The sequence below is a fragment of the Eulemur rufifrons genome, chromosome 15, assembly GCF_041146395.1.
Source record: "Eulemur rufifrons isolate Redbay chromosome 15, OSU_ERuf_1, whole genome shotgun sequence".
Taxonomy (NCBI): domain Eukaryota; kingdom Metazoa; phylum Chordata; class Mammalia; order Primates; family Lemuridae; genus Eulemur; species Eulemur rufifrons.
The window spans coordinates 22,736,242-22,756,359 of record NC_090997.1 but is presented as its reverse complement, the minus strand read 5'-3'; the positions used below and the strand labels follow the sequence as shown (position 1 = coordinate 22,756,359).

At 36.5% G+C, this 20,118-nt stretch overlaps 1 protein-coding gene across 4 annotated transcripts in view; it reads left to right on the top strand.

The window, feature by feature from the left end:
* HMGCLL1 (3-hydroxy-3-methylglutaryl-CoA lyase like 1) overlaps positions 1-20,118 on the top strand; it is a 139,286-nt gene that overhangs the window by 17,826 nt on the left and 101,342 nt on the right. For all 4 annotated transcript variants that reach the window (XM_069488115.1, XM_069488112.1, XM_069488111.1 and 1 more), the window contains 2 exons: positions 17,455-17,535; positions 17,776-17,883. In XM_069488115.1, the coding sequence (XP_069344216.1) occupies positions 17,455-17,535; positions 17,776-17,883 (189 nt within the window). The remainder of the gene's footprint in view (positions 1-17,454; positions 17,536-17,775; positions 17,884-20,118) is intronic.

Sequence of the window (20,118 nt, the reverse complement as noted above, 5' to 3'; positions counted from 1 at the left end):
CATGGACCCAAATTGACTTAATGAATCCTAATCTCTGGAGATTCTAGAAAACTGCTTTAACAAGCTCTACAGGGGATTCATATGTACATTTAAGTTTGAGAACCACTGATCTAAAATGTCCATGACTGAAGACCTTTATGATCTAGATAGGAAACAGCTGAGAATTAGGAGGCTTTGGTTTTTGTCTCAGTCTTATTTGGAGGGGCCTTATTTCCTTATTTCTAACAAGGAACCTACATTAACGGAGACTGTAGGACAAGTAAGATCAAAGTGTTAAAAATGATTTTATAAGATAATGTAGGTTAGTTATATTCAATGTTGTTAATATAAGAATCTTCTGGGATTAAACAATTTTGATAAACATTACATATTTTTGTTTAAACAGTTTGTTGAGATATTTTAGTTTATTGACTACATTAAATAATGCTGCTGAAATAAATTGTTTTTATACAGAATAAAGTTAAACTTTATTGGGCAACCTAATGAATTGTGTTAGAGATTAGTTTTCCAAATAGAGGCTTAACTCACTTATAACCTGTTTGTTAACTATTCTTTTGAGGGAAAATTGAAATCAGCCACTATATTTTTTACTAGAAATTAAAAAGAAGAACATTGATTTATTGCCTAAGATGGCTGATAAAGGTTGCATCCAACTTTGGCAGAACTGTGCAAATTTTTTTTCTTTGTTTTGGTGTTTCAGTCTGCAGATGTTTGCTGTTTTTGTGAGGAAATAATGGTGTTAGCTCTGAGTTTTCTTGGAAAGAAAGAGCTTAAAAGCTTTGGAGTGCTGGAATCGCAGTCTGCACAGCCAAATGAACATGGATGGAATGTTAGGTGAAGTCCACGGGGAGTCGTTCAACAGCAGCATCTGGAAGGAAACAATAAGTGATTGGAGGGTTTACTTTTCAGGCAAATGATTAAGAGGCGATTAAATGAAGGTGTTAGGATGTGAGGGAGGGAAGGAAGCACTGAAGGTGTATATATAATATGGAACGGAGGGATTATGGAAAAGACTTAACAGAATGAACTGTAGATCACAGCTGAACTTATAAAAAAACTGGAATTGGAATTTGGACAGAACAGCTTATAGGTATCACATGAAACAGTACATGAGATTCACATAATACAGAACATCCTGGAAGTAATTTTTTTTGTTGTTTTGTTTTTGGAACAGTAAAAGACAGTGATGATGTCTACTTATTTAGAGCCACTGGATATCATTCCTTAGAGTTGGAAGGACGTCCTGCTATTACACCTTTATAGTCTTACTCCAATTACATTGGCTCTGCTTTAAAGTCCTGAGAAAGCTCTGGCCTTGGAAATGGAAATCCAAGGCTTCGATCAAATGAGTGGTTTTGCTGTAGCAGATTGATATGAACTTCCTTATGATGCAGCAGACAATATTGAGCTAAATTACTTTGAACAAAAATTGCTTTTTACTCTTCCTGTGAACAATTTATGTCATCCTGCCTATTTCTCTTGTCTCCTGACAATTCCCACTCTCCACTGTAAATGGATGAATAAATGAATGAATGCGTTAGTGAATACAGAAAGGAATGAATAAACAAAACTCTATGTTTGGTTTAGATGATATGAGAACTAGTTTATTTTCCCCCCCAAACCTCATGTTTATCTTAAAAAACAAAATCAAGTTTATCTCGGAGTATATGTTTTTCTTCTTGATGCTAGACATTTGAGCATCTGGAAAAGGGAGTTGTTACAGAGAAAAGTAGGGCAGCATTATGGAAGCCAATGTCCTCTAGCCCCAGTCCTCCCTCCTAACAGCCACTTGGAGGTCCTTTAATTTTAATGTATGGAGATTTTGCAAACACAAGCCTCAATCTCTGCACATCTAAGAATTGTATTTTATTAGCCAGTATGTCAGAATTCTGTAACACACAACTCCACATTCTCTGTGACTTAAAATAATCCCAGATGATTTTTGCTCAAGTCCAGAGTGAATGATCTTGTCATTCTGGGACCCAGATTCCCTCTTGTGTCCCTGCTCTTTTCTAGGTTCTTTTCATTTAACTGGACGGTGGGGAAAGACACCACAGGAAGGACACATCCACCTCTTACCATTTCATTCGGGAAGTAACATGATTTTGCTTTATTCTGTTGCCCAGAAATCACGTGAATGGTCATACTCAGAGCTGAAGGTGGCAGGAGAGTGTGGCCTAAACTCGTTCATGGTGGTCTCTGCCATATGGACTCAACCTTCCTGCCAAATCTCTAGGCAGTCTCTTTTTCTTGATCATAAGAAAATGTAAATCTAATGGGGCACATTCAAGGAAAAACTGGGCAAATTAAATAGAGGTCTATGTTTGTAGTATTTGATCCACACTAAAACTTTGAGGAGGAAAACTTTTTTGTGGACCTTTTTATTTAGAACAAAATGTCTCATGTAATTCTATTTAAATATCTCTCTGGCCTCACCTCCTATTCAGCCTTGCTGCATTTTGTCTCTGTAGACTGCTGTTCTTTTAGGGTGATTGTTTCATTAAGTGGTTCTCAGATGTCAAAATTTAAGGGATTCCGGAGTGCCAAAATGTGTCTGAGGGTTGGTTCCATTGGTAAGTGAAACATGAAAATGCCTACTTGCCCCAAATTTATTCCAGCTACCTTAGGGTGAAAATGGCATTTAGATAACCAAGGTCATAGTTCTGACATATTATGAGGTTATATAAATTTTATTGAGATTTGGGAAGGAGTATCAGTTTGGATACTTCTGGTGATGGTGGAACCATTGAGGGTTAGAAGAAAATTTTTTGAAGAGTCAAGGAGCAGCTCTGGAGAAGCAATGTTGAAAACAAGTCACCTTTTCACATATTTGCCCAGAGTTTACCCTCTGTAGAACACGAATGTTAAATGGAAACACAGAAACTAGAAAAGAGTTAATCTCTAGAGTGGTCCCTGTATTAGGATTAAGGGATTCTTGGAAGAGCGGCTTTGCTTATTTGTGATCGTTCTTGGTTCACATGGATGGACTGTGAGATCTATGAGCAGGGCCAAAGACTGTGACTTTGTACTGTCACTGGGAAAGCTATGGATTCTGGTAGCGCTAGAACAGAAGTATAATACAATTAAGTCTATATTCCTTCAAAGTAAATTTTGATAGTAAATTTGGGTGAGATTATCAGATAATTTATGGTCCCAACAAGGACACCGTAAGAGTAAATGGGGATTGTATTGATTGCTCTAGCACAATAGGTGTAAGCCAGGACCGCCTCACACAAAAAGGGATGTACAGTGACATTGCATTCATCTAACAATAACCCTTCAAAGTCTTTAATGAACTTCACTTTAAGAAACTTTCATTCTCATCCTACAGTTTAAATTTAATTCCATGTTAAATAAGAATTGACAGTAACACTAATCTTAGTAGGGTAACCCTTGACATCTTTAAGTTATAAAATTGCCTGTTAGTTCTCTGTGCTCAAGGTCAAATATTTCCAGTACTTTTTACCCTTCCTTGTCCTTCCTGGAAGCTGATGCTTTAATCACTTTGCAGACCTTTTCTAAGTTCTCTTTGTCTCTTTAAATGGAGCCTGAAGCAAGATTGGGTTCTCTAGCTAGGTTCCAACCAAATCCAGAGTAAGGCTGGAGTATTTTAGACTGACCCCAACAGGCTAAACTTTCACCTAAGTATCCTGTTTCTCACTTGTTGAGCTTGAGGATAGAAGGCTGTGGAATAAATTAGGCACGGTCTTCAAGTACATGAAGCACTTTTAAGTACAGTGTGGGCACCAGCTGTACTCTATACAGGCAACATAATTTATTGAGTTAACTCTCTTCCCTCGTATGTGGAGAACACATAAGCAGGGTGAGATTTAGGTTTACATGCAATGAACAAATACACACATGATGTGGCTTAAGAAGGATCAGAAATTCAATGGCCCCAGACCACCCCTCACCAGCCTACTCATATTCCCAACATTAGAGACACCTCTGGGGTTCAAGATATGGTGTCTCTAAAATGAAATAGGCCACCTGGAAAGGAAAGTATAATTAAACCAGTAGGAACCTCATCAGCTGGGTACAGCCCTAAAGAAACAAAATACAAAGTTTAATTAGAATTGGAGGCAGGAAGGGTCAATGTGTTGGAATGCAGAGCCAGGTGAGGAGTCAGGGAGTGAGAAGCAATCTAGATACTGCTCAGAGCACAGCTGGGGTTGCTGATGGCAAGGACTGCCAGCAAGCACGGGGGCGCTGCCAGAAAACCCCAAGTGTAGTTATTTTGTCTTGGGCCAGCCTGATGTTAGATGTTCCAGGCAGGAAGGCAGAAGTCAATGTCTGGCTTAGAGGCTCAACATCTTAAGTGGGAAATAAGTTAAGCACAACCATATACTTTAAAGCTTAGTTGTTGAAAAAAATATATAAATAAATCTTTATATAAGGCTGGTTAGTATAAATTAGTATCTGTACTGAGTTCTCAGTTTTGTAGCCTTGGGAATAAAATGGAGAGAGCAAAATATTGGTATCATTTGGGTGATTGAATCTAACTTTATAAAGTGTGAGAAAGCTTCCTGTAGGAAAATATTTAGTAGTATTCTGGGGGAAAGTAGGAAAGAGTTTAATGGAGAAGCAGGTTTTGAATAAATTTAACAATTTACTTTACTTTTTATTGCATTTGGGACTATTTCCCTCTCACAAGTATTCTGATTTTCTATGCATTTTACATCAAACTTCCAGGGGAAATCAAGATATAAGGCACATGTATATCTGCCCTGCCTAACCTGGGCGTCAGGAGACTTATTTTGTCAGAGTGAAAAGTTATCGTACCCTCAGGGTCTCCTCCTGCCCCCATACCCAAACCATCCTAATCCAATCTGCCATCATCTTTCATCTAGATTATTTCTATAACCTAATTTTTAGTCTCTGTTTCCACCCTGGCTCCCTGCAGTCTATTCTCAATCCAAGGCCCAGAGTGAGCCCAGCTGAATGCATACCAGATCATATCATTCCTCTGCTCCAAAGCCCTCCAGTGGCTTTCCATCTGCCTGGGAATAAAAATCTTTACCTGGGCCCTCTCTACTCCTCCAATTCCAGTTTTTTTTATTTCTTTCCCCCGTGCTCACTCTTCTCCACTTAACACTGCCTACTGGCTCTTCCTATAAGAGTTAACACACTGGGCACATTTTCCTTAATCAACTCTGAGAACACGACACTGGCTGTTCCCTTGACTAGAAAGCTATTCTCCAAGATATCTGCATAGCTTTGCACCCATCTTCACCACCTACCTCCTATTCTATCCTCAAAGCACACATTCTTACATAAAACTGCAATGTGTCTCCTGTCCCCCCAGTTCCTCTCCCCCTTCCTTGATTTCTTTGTCTTCATAACACTTGTCACTATATATTTTAATCTTTGTTATTTTTTTTTTTTTTGTCATTGTCTGTAAGTTCTGTGAAGACAGGGCCTTTTGTGTGTCTTGTTCACTGATATATGCCATATGAATGAATGAGTGAAAGGACAGCCAGGTTACTTATAGTCACAGAACTCCTCAGGGCCCTTGGTAAGTTGATGCTGCTAACAATGATTGCAACTTTTTTCTTTCCAATTTAGGGAACCCCCAAAAGATCCTACACAGTGACCTTCAGGGTCAAGAATCTTGATGCATTATAGCCAGTAATTCCAATGGAGGTGTTCAACTTCTCCTCACGCTGCCCAGCAGAATCTGTACAGCAGAAACATGTGTATTCCTTGAGACCATGGGACATCCTATCCTTTAGAAAAGCAGTGGTCCAGCTGTTCAGTCACCCTTCCTTTTGTTGAAGCTTCCTTACCACATGCAGCTCCCATTCCAAGTGTCACCCAAGATTTCCCTTGCACAATAGGTATTGCTTTGGATAACTATTGTGCAAATAATAATTCTAGTTGCCTTCCCCAGAGTATCAGGGAGCACTATGTATAGTGAATTTTTGTTAGTTTTCAAAGCCATAACATGAGTATGAACATCCTCCATTATGTGACTAACTGATAAAAAAGTTCACTTTTATGAATGCTGATTGAATGAATCATATCCAGTTAATTTATTCCATTAGGGTTTATTGAGCATGTGCTCTAGACCAGGCTCAGTCCTAAGGAGTGGGACATAGCAGTGAACCTCACAGACCATACTCCCAAGGGGGTACTAGTCAAAGAGAAGAGACAGTCAATAGATACGTAGATACTTACATAACATGCTAGGTAGTGATGAGTGCTAGAAGCATGATAAAGATTAAGGGTGATAGACAGTGGAGAGGAGTTTTGTTATTCTTGTTTGTGTTTTTGTTGATTTTTTTAATTATTATTTTCTGTAGGGTTTTTAGGGAGCAGAACCTATAAAGGAAGTGAGGAAGAGCAGTCCCGCAAGAGGAAGTGAATTGCAAATGCCCAGGTGTTCAAGGAATAGCAAAGAACTCAGTGTGGCTGGAGCAGAGGTGAAGGATGAATGGGAGAGGATGTCAGAGAGGTGATGAGGTGCAAGATCATGCAGCCCTCCAAAGCCATGGCAGAGATATTGCATTTTTCTCTCAGGGAAAAGGAAAGTTATGGAGGGTATTGAACAGGGTCTTTTGATTAGGTTTGTGCTTTTAAAGTGCTACGGAGGTTGCTTTCTGCCTTGGAGAGGAGGTGACAAGAGTGGAAATGAAGAGATCACTTATAATGTTCTTGCAGTAATCCAGGTAAGAAATGATTATTTCAGACAGAACATGATCTGCTGGTAGATCTCATATAGGATGTGAGAAGAAGAGAGGAATCAAGGATGAGTCCATGGGTAGGCTTAGCAGTTTAAAAGAAAAATGTGCCATTTCCTGAGAAGAAGAAACCTATGGGAGGGCAGGTTGTAGAGGAATGGAGTAAGTATCAGTTTTAGACAGAACAAATCCCTTAGATCTGGACAAGCAGGGCCCTTGCTCAAAGCATGGTGCCGAAAGGGGCCATGTGTATTGGCATAGAGATTTTTCAAAATTGTCTACATCCCCCTCCTCTGCTTGGATTGTTCTTAGTATATTCCATCGCCCTTATAATTTGAATGTCCCAAATGGTGTGGTTTCTCAAAATTCTGATAGATTTTGAGGTCGACAGCCTTTTTCCATTGCATTAACCATAATGGCAATCAGAATCATTAGTGTACCCTAAGAATGATGACAAAATGAATAACTGGGTTACTTAAAGGAATGGTGAAATCTCTTTTGCTTCAGGGTATGGATCAACTCAAACCTTATGCTGTGATGTGAATGTCTTAACTATTCATCTGACAGCTCCATATTTTGCAGGAGGATCTGCATTTTAAAAAAATTTAGATCTTGTATACCCAAAGACTGTGCTTTAAAGTTAAAAGAAAGCTCCCTGGGATGAAAGACGAAACTAAAACTTAGCTTGTGATGAAGATATGGGGCTTCTTAAAAAAAAAAAAGTACTCTTGCCTCTGAACATGTGATGCCAATCAGAATTATAAATGTATTTAATTTTCCTTGCCTTTTAAATTAGTATTTTTTCCATAAAAACATTTCTAACAAGTAAATAGCTGTGACTCCTGCACTCATTTATGATATTATTCAGCCAGGTTTTGAATATGAGCTCTCATTTATCCTCATGTTGAAGTGAGTACCCCTCTGTTGCCTCTCAGAGGTTCAAACTGAGGTTGACATTGCCAAGTGGAACAGGATGGGTGGAGTTAATGGTGTCAGCACTGGAGGTGGATAAAACTGTTGGCAGGTTCCAGAATGGGATAATGTCTCCAAAGTGTTTTGAGCTCCTTGTTGAACGATCTTGAATAATTTCCACGTATTATTTTGATTGTGGTAAGAACTGTGTAAGATAATCTGCTCCACTAACAACGATTCCTTTCATTGCAAATTTTAAACAAATAGGTGTATTATAAAATTATGAATGGAATAATTTTAAACTACCTTTCTTGCAAAATATTAGAAAAACTTTTCATGTGCTCAAGTTAGTCTTATGAAAGGCAAGCAAAAAACATTGATCAAGTGTTAACTCTTTACTATACACTATGCTAAATGCTTTATATCTACATTCTCATTTAACCTTTACTGTAAACTTATGGGCCAAGTGTCATTATGATTCCCACTTTTAACAGACGACAGTGAGGAAGAGTAATTAAATTATTTTTTTCATATTTGTGCATCAGCTCATGGTAGAACCAGGTCATTTTTCTCTAGAATTTTTCACCACCACTTTGGATGGCCTACTATGCCATCATTTTTAAGAAATGTCTATGATTTGCTTTAGCAGTGGTATTGGAAACCCAGCTCCTAGAGCAACTAATGCTGTATTTTAGGACGGTTTTAACTAAGCTGCTTCCTTTAAAATTAATCTCTGTGTCCAACCAAATAGGCTTTCTTTGACCAAGTTCTAGCATAGGGCCTTGTATATGTTAGGTATCCAATGAGCATTAAGTAAATGAATAAATGAATAAAAAACAATTGCCTGTATCTATTGTTTGTATAATGGCTATTATATATATGTATAGCACTCTGCATGGCTTTGACAATGCTCTTTTTAGCTACAATGATGTTCGTTTTTTATAGATGAGTAAATGAGACGCAGAGTGGTAATATTAATCACATTTTCCACTATACCAGAGATGGAAAATAGATTTCGTCTTAAAGTGTAGACTCAATCATTGACAGTAGATACCTGAAGCTGGATATTAGTATCTACCTGGATAGATACTGGAGTAGACAGCTGTACTGAGAAGGCCTAGGAGATTGTACCAGGACTCATCGTGAAAAACTGCCATATTTGATTACTGTTGTCTGCCCTGAGTCTGAAGTGGAGGAGTGGTAGCATTTATGCTTGGCATTTGTAACCTCTGCACTAGGCCAATATGCCCTTCTGAGTTAGGATTTCTATAGTATTTGTCAGACAATTTGACATCTTGAATTTTGTTCTGAGCATTCAGCTATTGTTTTGTTTATTTTTGGATGCCTACATTAAGAAAAGCCCCCTGAATTATTTCTATAATTTCTTAATGCATTTTAATTTATTTTCCTTTCATATTGTTAGAACTTTGACTATTCATTGATAGAACAGATCACTGTGATGTTCTACACAATGTCCAGATATTTCAGGATATCTTTGAAATATATTGTGACAGATGGTAGGAGAGTTAATATAGCCCTGGGAGAATTCTGTAAATGACTACTGTTGTCTGTCCCAAGAAAATGGGATTTCTTTATGCTGTCCTTTTCATCAGATATAGAAAAGAATGCATTCTCCCTCTTAGTGGCTGCATACCATGTACTTGAGGCAGTGTTAATTTGCTTTTGCAAAAATACTGCAACTGGCACAAAAGCACAGAAGCTGCAATTGCGGTAGAGTTTATGGTAGTCCATTATCATCCTCCAAAATCCTAACATCCTTCTTGTTTGGGTAGAGGCTGCTGATTAAAGTAGATTTATGATGAAGGCATCACTGCTACTTGTTTTACTTTAGGTTCTTGAGGATGGCAATCATCTCTGCCATTTCTCCCAGGATGCTTTCTTCTTCTTTTTCTCATCTTTCTTCCTCTTCCTCTTTCTTCTTCCTCCTACTGTTTTTTTTTTTTTTTTTTTTTTAAAGTATCTTTGCTGAAGGAGAGGAGTGAGCAATTCAGAAGCTTCTACTTGCCCTTCCCTGCCATGACAGCTTTTATTTTACAGGTCAAGAAACAAATACGCAGTAGGGACTATTCCAACTCCCAAATATGTCATTTCCAATTATACACTTGGGGCCTGAGAAATAACCGTAGGGGAGCAAGGGCCCAGGACTCCATTTATTATTCAGCTCCCATATTTCTCATCCTAACAAAGGGGGCATGATGATATGTTGAGTCTCCAAGTATCAAGTCTCATTATAACAACTTAGACCTTGTGTCCAAGAGTCTGAAATGTTTGGTATTCTTCTTTACCCAGTGTACATTTACTCAAGTAAATGGCCTTGGATCCCTCAGGAAAAATCATCTGAATTACTATATATAGTTCCCATAGTATTACAAAGTCCTCCCCATAAGCATCTGGTTACTTCTTCAGTCTGTTGGTTTTGGGTCTGAAAATTGTCTAAGTTACGTAAACTAGGCATGGGATTAAGATTTTCATTGAAGCAGCTAACCTCAACTAACCGATCAACTGTGCCCTTTATTTATTTTGATTGTGTGCATCAGGGTAGCTTCACCTCAACCCTGTGGATTTTAGACGTGATCATTCTTTGTTTTGGAGGCCTGTCTTGTACCTTTACCCACCAGATGACAGGAGTGCCTGGCAATTGTGACACCCAAAAATTTCTCCAGCCATTGCCAAATGTCCCCTGGGGGGCAGAATTGCCCCCCATGAGAACCAGTGACTATTTTAACAATACATCGCTGCAGTTTACCAGGAGTAGCAATATCCCACCCACTTTGAAGGATATGAACAAACTGATAATTAGCCAGTAAGTGATCTAGCTCCCAAAGTCCATTTTAGAGACCACTTGTTTGGCTCACTCACTTCTGGCACTAATTATCTTAGGTCTATTTCCCTAGGAAACAGATTTTGGATGAAGAAGTGCTTGCAGGAAGTTGTTGCCCTCGGATTTAATACCCGTGGGGACATGAAGGATATATATAGTTTTAACTAGGCAGAGGGAGAAAATTGAACTGTGATGTAGACACAATAAAGGCCTCAGTCAATCACACAGGGATTCCTGGAGCTGCTATGGCCCTTTTAGTTGTACCACCCGGAGGCAAAAGGCCTAGGGCTTTTATGTTTCCACATGCCCCACTTACTGAGTGATCCAAGGGAGGGGCAGGACCTTGGGTAAAGTGACTTTCTCTAGCTGAGGATGATTCCTGGAAAAGGGCTCAGTGAAATGCCATCAGCTGCCAAAACTCCAGCCTCTGGGAATGCGTCAGGCTTATAAGGGGTGTCTGAGCAGCATATCACAGCATCCACTACAGTGCATTAATAATAGAAATTAGAATTTCCAACGGTATCCATTTCACCTAACTTCACTAGCATATAGTAGTATTTCTCTCATCCCCTTGTTCTGCCACCTTAGCACTCAACAATTCATCTCTAACAAATGTCAAAAACTGCTTACATATTATGAGGTATAAGATACCGTATATTGTTTTGTTATTTTCTGAGAATTTTTGTTCTTTGCTTATAATCATGCAAATGCCCAAATATTTTGATTGATTTTTGCCAATCAGAAAATAAACATTACCGAAAGGAGTATTTTAATGGAGGAGCTTCATTAAGATCTGAAAATTTTTTCCAAGTTTGAATGGATTCTGTGGTTGGCTGAATAGTCTTATTGTGCTTGACGGAGTGTATTATAAAGCTGATAGTTCATAGCATAGCTCTGATGTGATTTCCAGCTTGCCATTGTTATACAACCAACATGGCATAACAAAAGTGTCATGTAAAAACAATTTAATTGTTTTTTGTCAATGATAACCCAAATTTAAGTAACTAAATAGAATGATAAATTATGGCTTCTTAGACAAATATTAAGCCAAGCTTCCCCAGCAAAAGCACTGCTATATCAGCTTAGAAATATGAACTCTAAAACTCTAACAAAATTACACATTCCAATATTTTGTTAAACTTTGTGGCTATGAGGTCATGCTACTTGCATAACTAGTTTAACATAAATAGTTGTGTTTTCTATAATAAACCACTATTTTCAGAAATTTATCATCACAGAAAATATTTCCATGATGTCATTTGGCATATCACATTTTATCCTAGAAGGTTCGGCTTTTCCAAATACACAAATACATGCGCACACACACACACATACTCTCTCATTTGTGTTTGCAGAAAGCAACAGCAATTTTAGTGGTTTCTAAAATAAATTTTGGGACTGACATCAGCAAGAAGGCAGAATATGAAATCAAAAATATTTTGTTGGTGAAGACACTGAGGAAAGGAAATTTTCTATGTTTAAAAATATTTGAAGTCAGACTTTTCCTTTTGATTAAAACTTTTATGACTACCTTTATTACTACCTTAACCTTTAATACAGCAATAATGATAATGAGTGTAATGAAAAACCTGTAGGTCATATTGGCTAATTTTTCATAAAGCTAATTTTATTTTATTATTAAGTTGCTATGAATGTAAGAATAAGTAATTTTATTTACTTAAATAATAGCTAACATTTAAAGAAGCATAACTATGTATGCAGAATCTCATGCTCTATCAATTCATAGAAGTTTTATTTTTTCAATTGTTTTAAATTTATTTTAATGCTTTTACATGGTGGTTTATTAAATTCTTACATTAAAAATGACTATTCTTGTTTTCTTTGTTTTTTCTCACATGTGTTTTATTTCATTTTCCCTATTATTTTATTACCATCCATGTTTATAAACCATTCACACAGTCTACTTAATATTCCCTATTTTAATCCTTCATACCTTGTTTTATTCAGAATATAGTTATGTTTTTATATTAAAACATTAATTATCTGATGAATATTAAACAAATGCATTTATTGCTTAAACCACTTTTTACAGATAAAATTTATTTAACTGGAAAGTGAACTTATATGGTGCAGGTGCTAAAAATTTCATTTTTTAAAAATTTTAATAAATAATTTTAGATGATCTTTTATTGTTTTTCTACTACATTTCAGTCTCTCACGTATAGCAGATTCCCCTTGTTTAATTTTCTTATGCTTTTTTTGTAACTACTTTTAATTTACCCAAGTGTTCATAAAATTTTTATACTTCTAGAAGGGATTCATATTTAGTCATGTTGTATATTAATTCTGATACCTTGCACTGATTTTTCATCAAGTGCCAAGAGCAAACAGTTGTATACATACACATAGAGGGGTGTTCACATTTTTTGAGCTTGTTTTTAATGTTTGTTAATACTTTTGCTGAAGGCTGTTGGTAACAAAGCACTGTACACTCTCCACTTACCTTCTGGCTATCCAAAAATTACTGAAAAGAAAGTGGATACTTTCCTTTACCTTTTGATTTAGTAAATTAAGAAATATTCTTTGTGGAGTCTTAGATGACCTAATAGTCCATTACAGACTTATTTTTACTTGTTTACAAATAAGTTCTTATGACACTGCCAAAGATTGCCTGTGAATCAACTTCGGCACATGGATATTCTAGAAGAAAGGTTTCAAATATCAGCTTTGTTGATTTAGCCCTTCATTCCAGAGAGAAACCCTGGGAGAGAAACATCCTTTGTTTGCTGCGGAAGAACAAGGTTCCTGTGGATATCTGCTATATCAATGATAATGGTGGATATGTTTCTGATTATGTTTGGGAGGCTGAGGCAGGAGGACCACCTCAGCTCAGGAGTTGGAGGCTTTAGTGAGCTCAGTGAGATCACACCTCTGCACTTCAGCTTGGGCAACAGAATGAGAGCCTGTGTCAAAAAAAAAAAAAAAAAAAGAAAAAGAAAGACAAGAAAAGAGAAATTAATATCTAAGAAATAGTAAATAGCAGAATGTAGTGAGTTTAAAATTATCACAAAATGCACCATGTGCATATTTCAAATGAGAGAACAGAAATAGATTCTTTGGGAAAAGCTGATCACTAATACCCCTTTAAAAAGTCCAATTTAATTTCAAAAGAAAGTCACACAGTTTCCTTATTCGGACTTCTCATCTGTGTAGGGGAACATTTGATTTGGAGATCATAACAGTTCTCATTGAGAATTCTGTCTATGAAATAGGATATTTCAATATTCATAAAGACTTTATTTACCCAAAAATTACCCCCCAAGAAATGAAGTAAACAGAACATATACAAATCTGTCTAGACGTTTCTGCTATGGATGGTGTTATTTTCCTAGGGAAAGAAGCCGTACTTGTAGGGTGAATAATACGCAGTCATATATATCACCATCAGGTGGGTTGCCTGTATATATAGAAGTCACCTATTATATTGCTGGAAAATGTATATATTACACACACAGGCACACACATACACACGCATGCACTAAAGATTTCAGAAAAATCCTCATCAAAATATTAAATTTGCCATTAAATTTTATGTGTGATTGAAAAATGTGAGGAAAGCATATCCTTTATGTTTTGCATAAAAGAATGGTTCATTATTATTTTTTTCAACCAAAACTCCATAGTTGATGATGTATTTAAACTTATTCTAAAGAAAACTAGAACAGGAGCCAGGGAACTTAGATGGGTAAACTTAGGAAGTCATTTAATCTCTCAGTTCTGCCTACCTCACAGGGTAGCTTCACAGATGAAATGTAGATAGAAAAGTTCTTTGGAAAAGTCAAGCAACATATAAATGTAAGATAATGTTTTTTTTTGTTATTACTCTATGAAAGCGAACCATTAGAAATCTGATGCCAAATGTGGGCATACCCTCGGCCATAAAACATAGCTTTTTGAAGCGCTCACTCTGGATAATACATCTTTTGTTTTTCACTAATATTATACACTATACTGCACATTAAACAGGATACACTGAGCTCTGCAACATAGGATTTTTAATGCTATAAAAATAAATTTAGACTATAGGCCCGTTTAAGGAATATGTTGCTAACTTCTGCAGACTACTTTAAAAAAAAAAAAATTCAATTCCCTGTAACTTACACATCATTCACTAAGTCTTGTGCGTTGAGTGTGTAAGAAAAGCATCCCTCTCTGCCCACACTCCATAGTAGCTTCCAGATTCTTTTACCACTAAAATGTAAGCCAGTTATGGGAAGGAATTTTTATTTTAATGGTTCACTTTGTATACCCAATATCTGTAATAATATTACATTAGCTAGCATGTGGTAGCTACATGAAAGGTCAACTTTATTTTAAATTTTAAATATTGAATTCATTCATTCACTGATTCATTCATCAGTTTATTTAGCAAACATTGGCCAAGTGCTTATTACGTGTACATTTTGATAATAGGCAGAGAAGTACTCACAGGTAGATTTTAAAATAGGTCTCTACAAAGTGCTATGGGAATACAGAAATTAAATTACTTGATTCTATCTGGGGAGGTCAGAAAACTCTTTTTTTGAGTAGATGACAAATTGAATCTTGGATAATAAATAAGAGTTTTGGTGGAGGAAAAGAATTGAATACTAATGGAGGTGATGATAGTGTTGGGAAACAATTCTTCATAGGTCTCTTGCATGTCTGCATGTCTTACTAGCAAGACATTGATTGCCTTTCCTTGGAAATATCTTTTCAAGAATGTTTGTGTAGCAAACAACCTTGGAAGGAGAAAAAGTATCTCCCTCTAAAGCAAAGGGCAGGCATGCCTACAGCCCATTATGAAGTGTAGAGGTTTCCCAAGTTCAGCTCCTGAAAGGCAGCCAATAGCATATATATGTGTCACCTGGTCCTCCTCTAGTTTCTAGTGTTCCAGTGGGTCACCTTTCATACTTGTTGACTATATGTATGTGAAAGCCCTCTCTTAGTGATCTTTATTTTCCTCCTAGACATTGCTCTCTCTGTATTGACTTTTCCTAAGGAGGTTAGATATGCACAAACAGCGGCTAGTGGGCAAATCCAACTAAATGTTACACAAGCAGAAAGAATGTAATGATTCAAAACTAAGCTCATTATCTTTCTACCGGAACATGCTTCTTCTCGGATATTCCTCACCACATGCTACTCCTTCTCTTTTCTTTTACCTCTTATATCTAACTGAGCCGTTTCCTATTGGTTCTATTATAATTTGGCATATAGCCAGCACCCAACACAACACATGAGGCATAGGCTGTGCTCAATAACTACTTATTGATTGTATTAGTGAATTTCTTTTGTCACTGGGTTAATTCAAATTGTCTAGAAAGACTAAATAGTAGTATTAGATTCAAGAATCTAAAAGGATATCATGTGGGCACATATTCTGCTTTGATTGAAATGGTCATAATTGTTCGTGACCGATAATGTTCATTTAATTTCTTCAGATTTCTTGTTAATGATGCCAGCTACAGCACATTGATGCAAATGAATGTGCTTAGCTCTTTAATGATACTCAGCATATTGTTAACACCTTAAACAACACTATGTACTTTTTTTGATATACATCATCATTTAGTAAAGAAGTACTCTTCTTCCATGTATGCGTTAAGCCAATTTTTGTTGAAAATGCAGTTTCAGGAAACAATCTGATAATGAGACGACATGGCTTAAGATTGCCTTGTTTTGTTTTTGTTTTTGTTTCATTTTTACCTTCTTAGGACTGGAGGTAATAAGAAAAAGGAGTAGGCTTTTCCCCTGCCATACCTTTCCGTTGTTGCCTGATTTAAATTATAGCCACTCTGTACACTAGGCACGATTTCTTGATTGCTAACCAGAATGGAAACTAAAGCTGAAGAACTCCAGAGCTCCCCTCTGAGCCTTCCATCCTCCCAAGTTAACTTCATGCATCACAGCCTGCAACAGAAGATGCAGAAATGACCATTCTTTTCCTTATAGGTTAATCTTTTGCCTGTTGCATTGCCTAATTTTATGGAAACTATGTAGAGGGATCTGTAAATATTGTAAGAGACACCATCTGGGTTCTTTCACTGAGTTAGCATAGAATGCTGATAAAGCCAATAACAGCTTTGGATCCTAAAATGACCATTGAGCATTTTTCTGTACCATCGACATGAACTGGATTCTGTTTCCAAAGCAGCCACTTTACTGGTGTATGCCAATGATTGTTACAAGGACAGGGTGAGACCATGAATTGGGCAACTTGAATTCATCATTCCTAATGAAAGGCAAAACAAAACACTTTGAAGTAGAGGTCCTTTGGATCTGGATTGACTACATCAACTATTCATTTAAAGAACTTGATGATGGGTTATGCACACTTAACTTGGCTCAGAGGTACCAAGATATTGTATTAGCATAGTCTGAAAATATATCACCTACTTCTGACTTGAACTGCAATATTAAATTTAGAAAGGTTATTCCTATTTTTCCTATCTTAAATAACAACCTTCTAACTAGGCACGTTTAGAAGGCAAGTGTACCTTCTAAACTAGGTTAATAGTGCCTAGTCTAGGGGAAGAGGTTCCAGAATCCAGACCATTTGTCATCTGAGATTCTGGCAAAAAGTAGATCAAGGTGTTTGTTACATTTGGTTGGAGCAAGGTTGTTCCCAGTGGAATATTGAGGTTTAGGTCCTACTAGGGGTCTGTCCTTTAGGGGGCAGTGTTTAGTTGGTAACTTTATCATAACATGCAAAATTTCCCAACATATTTGCTGTTTAGGTCCTGGGCAAATCAACCATTTCACAGTTATATTTTAGAAATTAATCTTTTGAATTTTAATCCTATCTAGACTAAATATCACTCAGTTATAAGAAAAAATTACTTCATGCTGCAAATAATATAAATAGAGTATTTGGATTACATCATCATTTTGATTTTTCACTTTTTTAACATTCTGGGGTAAGAATTTAACAAAATGTAATTGTTTAACTCTTCAAATAAGGAAGCGTGGCAATACAAAAGTTACCTGTTTTTCTTCTCCTTGTGTTTTGCATTTTAGGAATCAACCCGGTTATCTGGACTCCCTGAGTATGTTAAAATAGTAGAAGTTGGACCTAGGGATGGATTGCAGAATGAAAAGGTAGCTAGCTTTCTATTAGTTTTACACAGTTTATTTCAAATGCTAAGCCTAAATACAAATATTTCTTAAAATTTTAAAGACATATGGATTTCATATGTTATGTGATTATATTTGTTCTCAATTGCTACTTGAATTTATAAATCATAAAAACATTTGCTTTATTGGGAAGTAATTTTATGTTTATGCTTCAATAGACCCTATACAATTTACTTATAAAATTATTTTTTTTTGTTTTTATAGGTTATAGTTCCTACAGATATAAAAATTGAATTTATCAATCAACTTTCCCAAACTGGCTTGTCTGTAATAGAAGTGACTAGTTTTGTGTCTTCCAGATGGGTACCACAGGTATGTATGATTAATACACAATTCCTTAATTAGATCCTTAGTTCAACATTGTCAAAAATTATTTAGTAAATACTTTGATATACATTATGATGTTAACCTGATATAAATGCTAATTTTCCATATTTTTACAAAATATGAGCCCATGCACTGAGATATGATTTAAAAAAAAAAAAAACCCTTTGATAAAATACATCAGTTACATCCTAAGAAGTTACTTGGAACTCTATACTAAACCTGTATGAATATATGGTCCAATATAATGAGTAAAAGATAAGGCTCTAAAATAGCAATTTATTGGCTTTCCCTCCCTTTACTATTTTATGACTGACTTTCTGAATAATCTGAATATCTCCAAGTGCATTAGCCTTTTTGTCTGTTTGGAGGGAAGTGACAATAAGTGGTTGATACCTTCCCCATAGAATCCCATGTTAAAGAGAGAGAAGGTGTAGATACACATTCTCTTTACTTTGCCTCTTTTAGTACTTATATTTGCTAGAGGGATAAGGCATCACAGATATCAATGACAAGGCAAAGAGAGTCATCTGGCATCTTCCCTTGAAAGATGACAACATGATAGAGCTTTATCCGGAGTTTTTCAGGCACGTGGCAGCCGTCATCACTACTGAAACTTGACTCTGTTCTTTGAAACATGATTAGTATTTAGTAACCAGTAAAACACTTTCCCTTCCTAATCGAGTACCTGTTCTCAGACCTTGGATCCCTCAATCTCTCCCCAGCATTTAATTTTGCTGATCACTCTTTATCTCATTCCATTGGTTTTCATTGTTCTCTGTTCACTTGATTCAGTTACTTCACAAATTGCTCTTTTGCTATCATCTCTGACATCATTTTATGACCGTCGATTTTAAGGTTCACAAGATACTGTTTTCAAGTGCTTTTCTGTATCCATGCTCTCTTCTTTGGCAATCCTTCCAACATCAACAGTCACTTCCAGGACAATGACAAATCTGTATTTCTAATCCTGCCCTCCCTGATAATCTTCAGTTGAATGTGCCACCTGTACCTTGAACTCATGGGTTAAAATCAAACTCATTATTGTCCATCCTGCTTTACGCCAATAGCTGTGTTGTTCCCTTAACAATCGTGGCCTTGAATCTTCAAAGGGCTATCTTCCGTATCCAATTACTGTCTTAGTCAGCTAGGGCTGCCATAACAGAATACCATAGACTGGGTGGCTTGAACAGCAGAGATTTCTCAAAGTTCTTGAGGCTGGGAAGTCCAAGGTCAAGGCGCTGTCAGATCTGGTATCTGGTGAGGGCCCACTTCCTGGTTTGCAGATGGCCATCTTCTCATTGTATCTGCATGTGGTAAAAAGCAGATACGGGAAGCAAGCTCTTAATGTTTTAATACCATCACATTACACATTAGAAATTCAACAGATGAATTTTGAGGAGATAAAAACATTTGGTCCATAATGGTTACCGACTGATGAAATGTCTTCTTCCTCAATATATCCTATGCTTGTCTCTTCTTTTCAATCCCATGGATATATTAATAGTTCAGACACTCATTAACTAATTATTGTGGTAGTACCTTTAATGATGTTTCTAAACATGGTTTCTCCCTTCTTTATACTTTGCTTTTTAAACTAATCTTCCATAAGTATCAACCATGACAAAGTCACATTCTAACTTCTTTAATAGTTCCCTTCTCCCCATTGAAAAAGCCTGGAAACTGTGTTCTGGTATTCAAGGCCTTCTATATGTGGCCCCTTTTTGCCTTTTCAGCTTTAACCCTTTTACCTAATTCACTGAAGCTCCTGCTAAACCAGTCTGCTTCTTGTTTGCTGTTTACAAGTCCTGCCTCTTTTTATCTATATAGCACTTTATCTCTACTTGCTTATATACATCTCGATTTCTTCATTTCTCTGCAGGTGTAACCTGATGATGTGAAAAGGGCTTGAACATTAAAGCCTTTTTGATTGCAATGCACTTGAGGCAGCAAAAGCCATAATAGGATTAATAGTATTAGTAACATGCCACTTTTCACAGAGTGTTACTTTTGTTTATTCTCAAAAGAAACAGTAATTTTTTTCATCCATTGTTATTGTTTATAATTATATACATTATTATAAATATTTTCTGATCATCTGCTACATAGACCATACGTGTTATGAAGGTAATTACCTGGTCTCTCGCTCCTGACTGTATCCCAAGTGCTTGGTGCATAGTACATAGGTTCTCAATAAATAATTGTGAAATAAACAATGAGTCA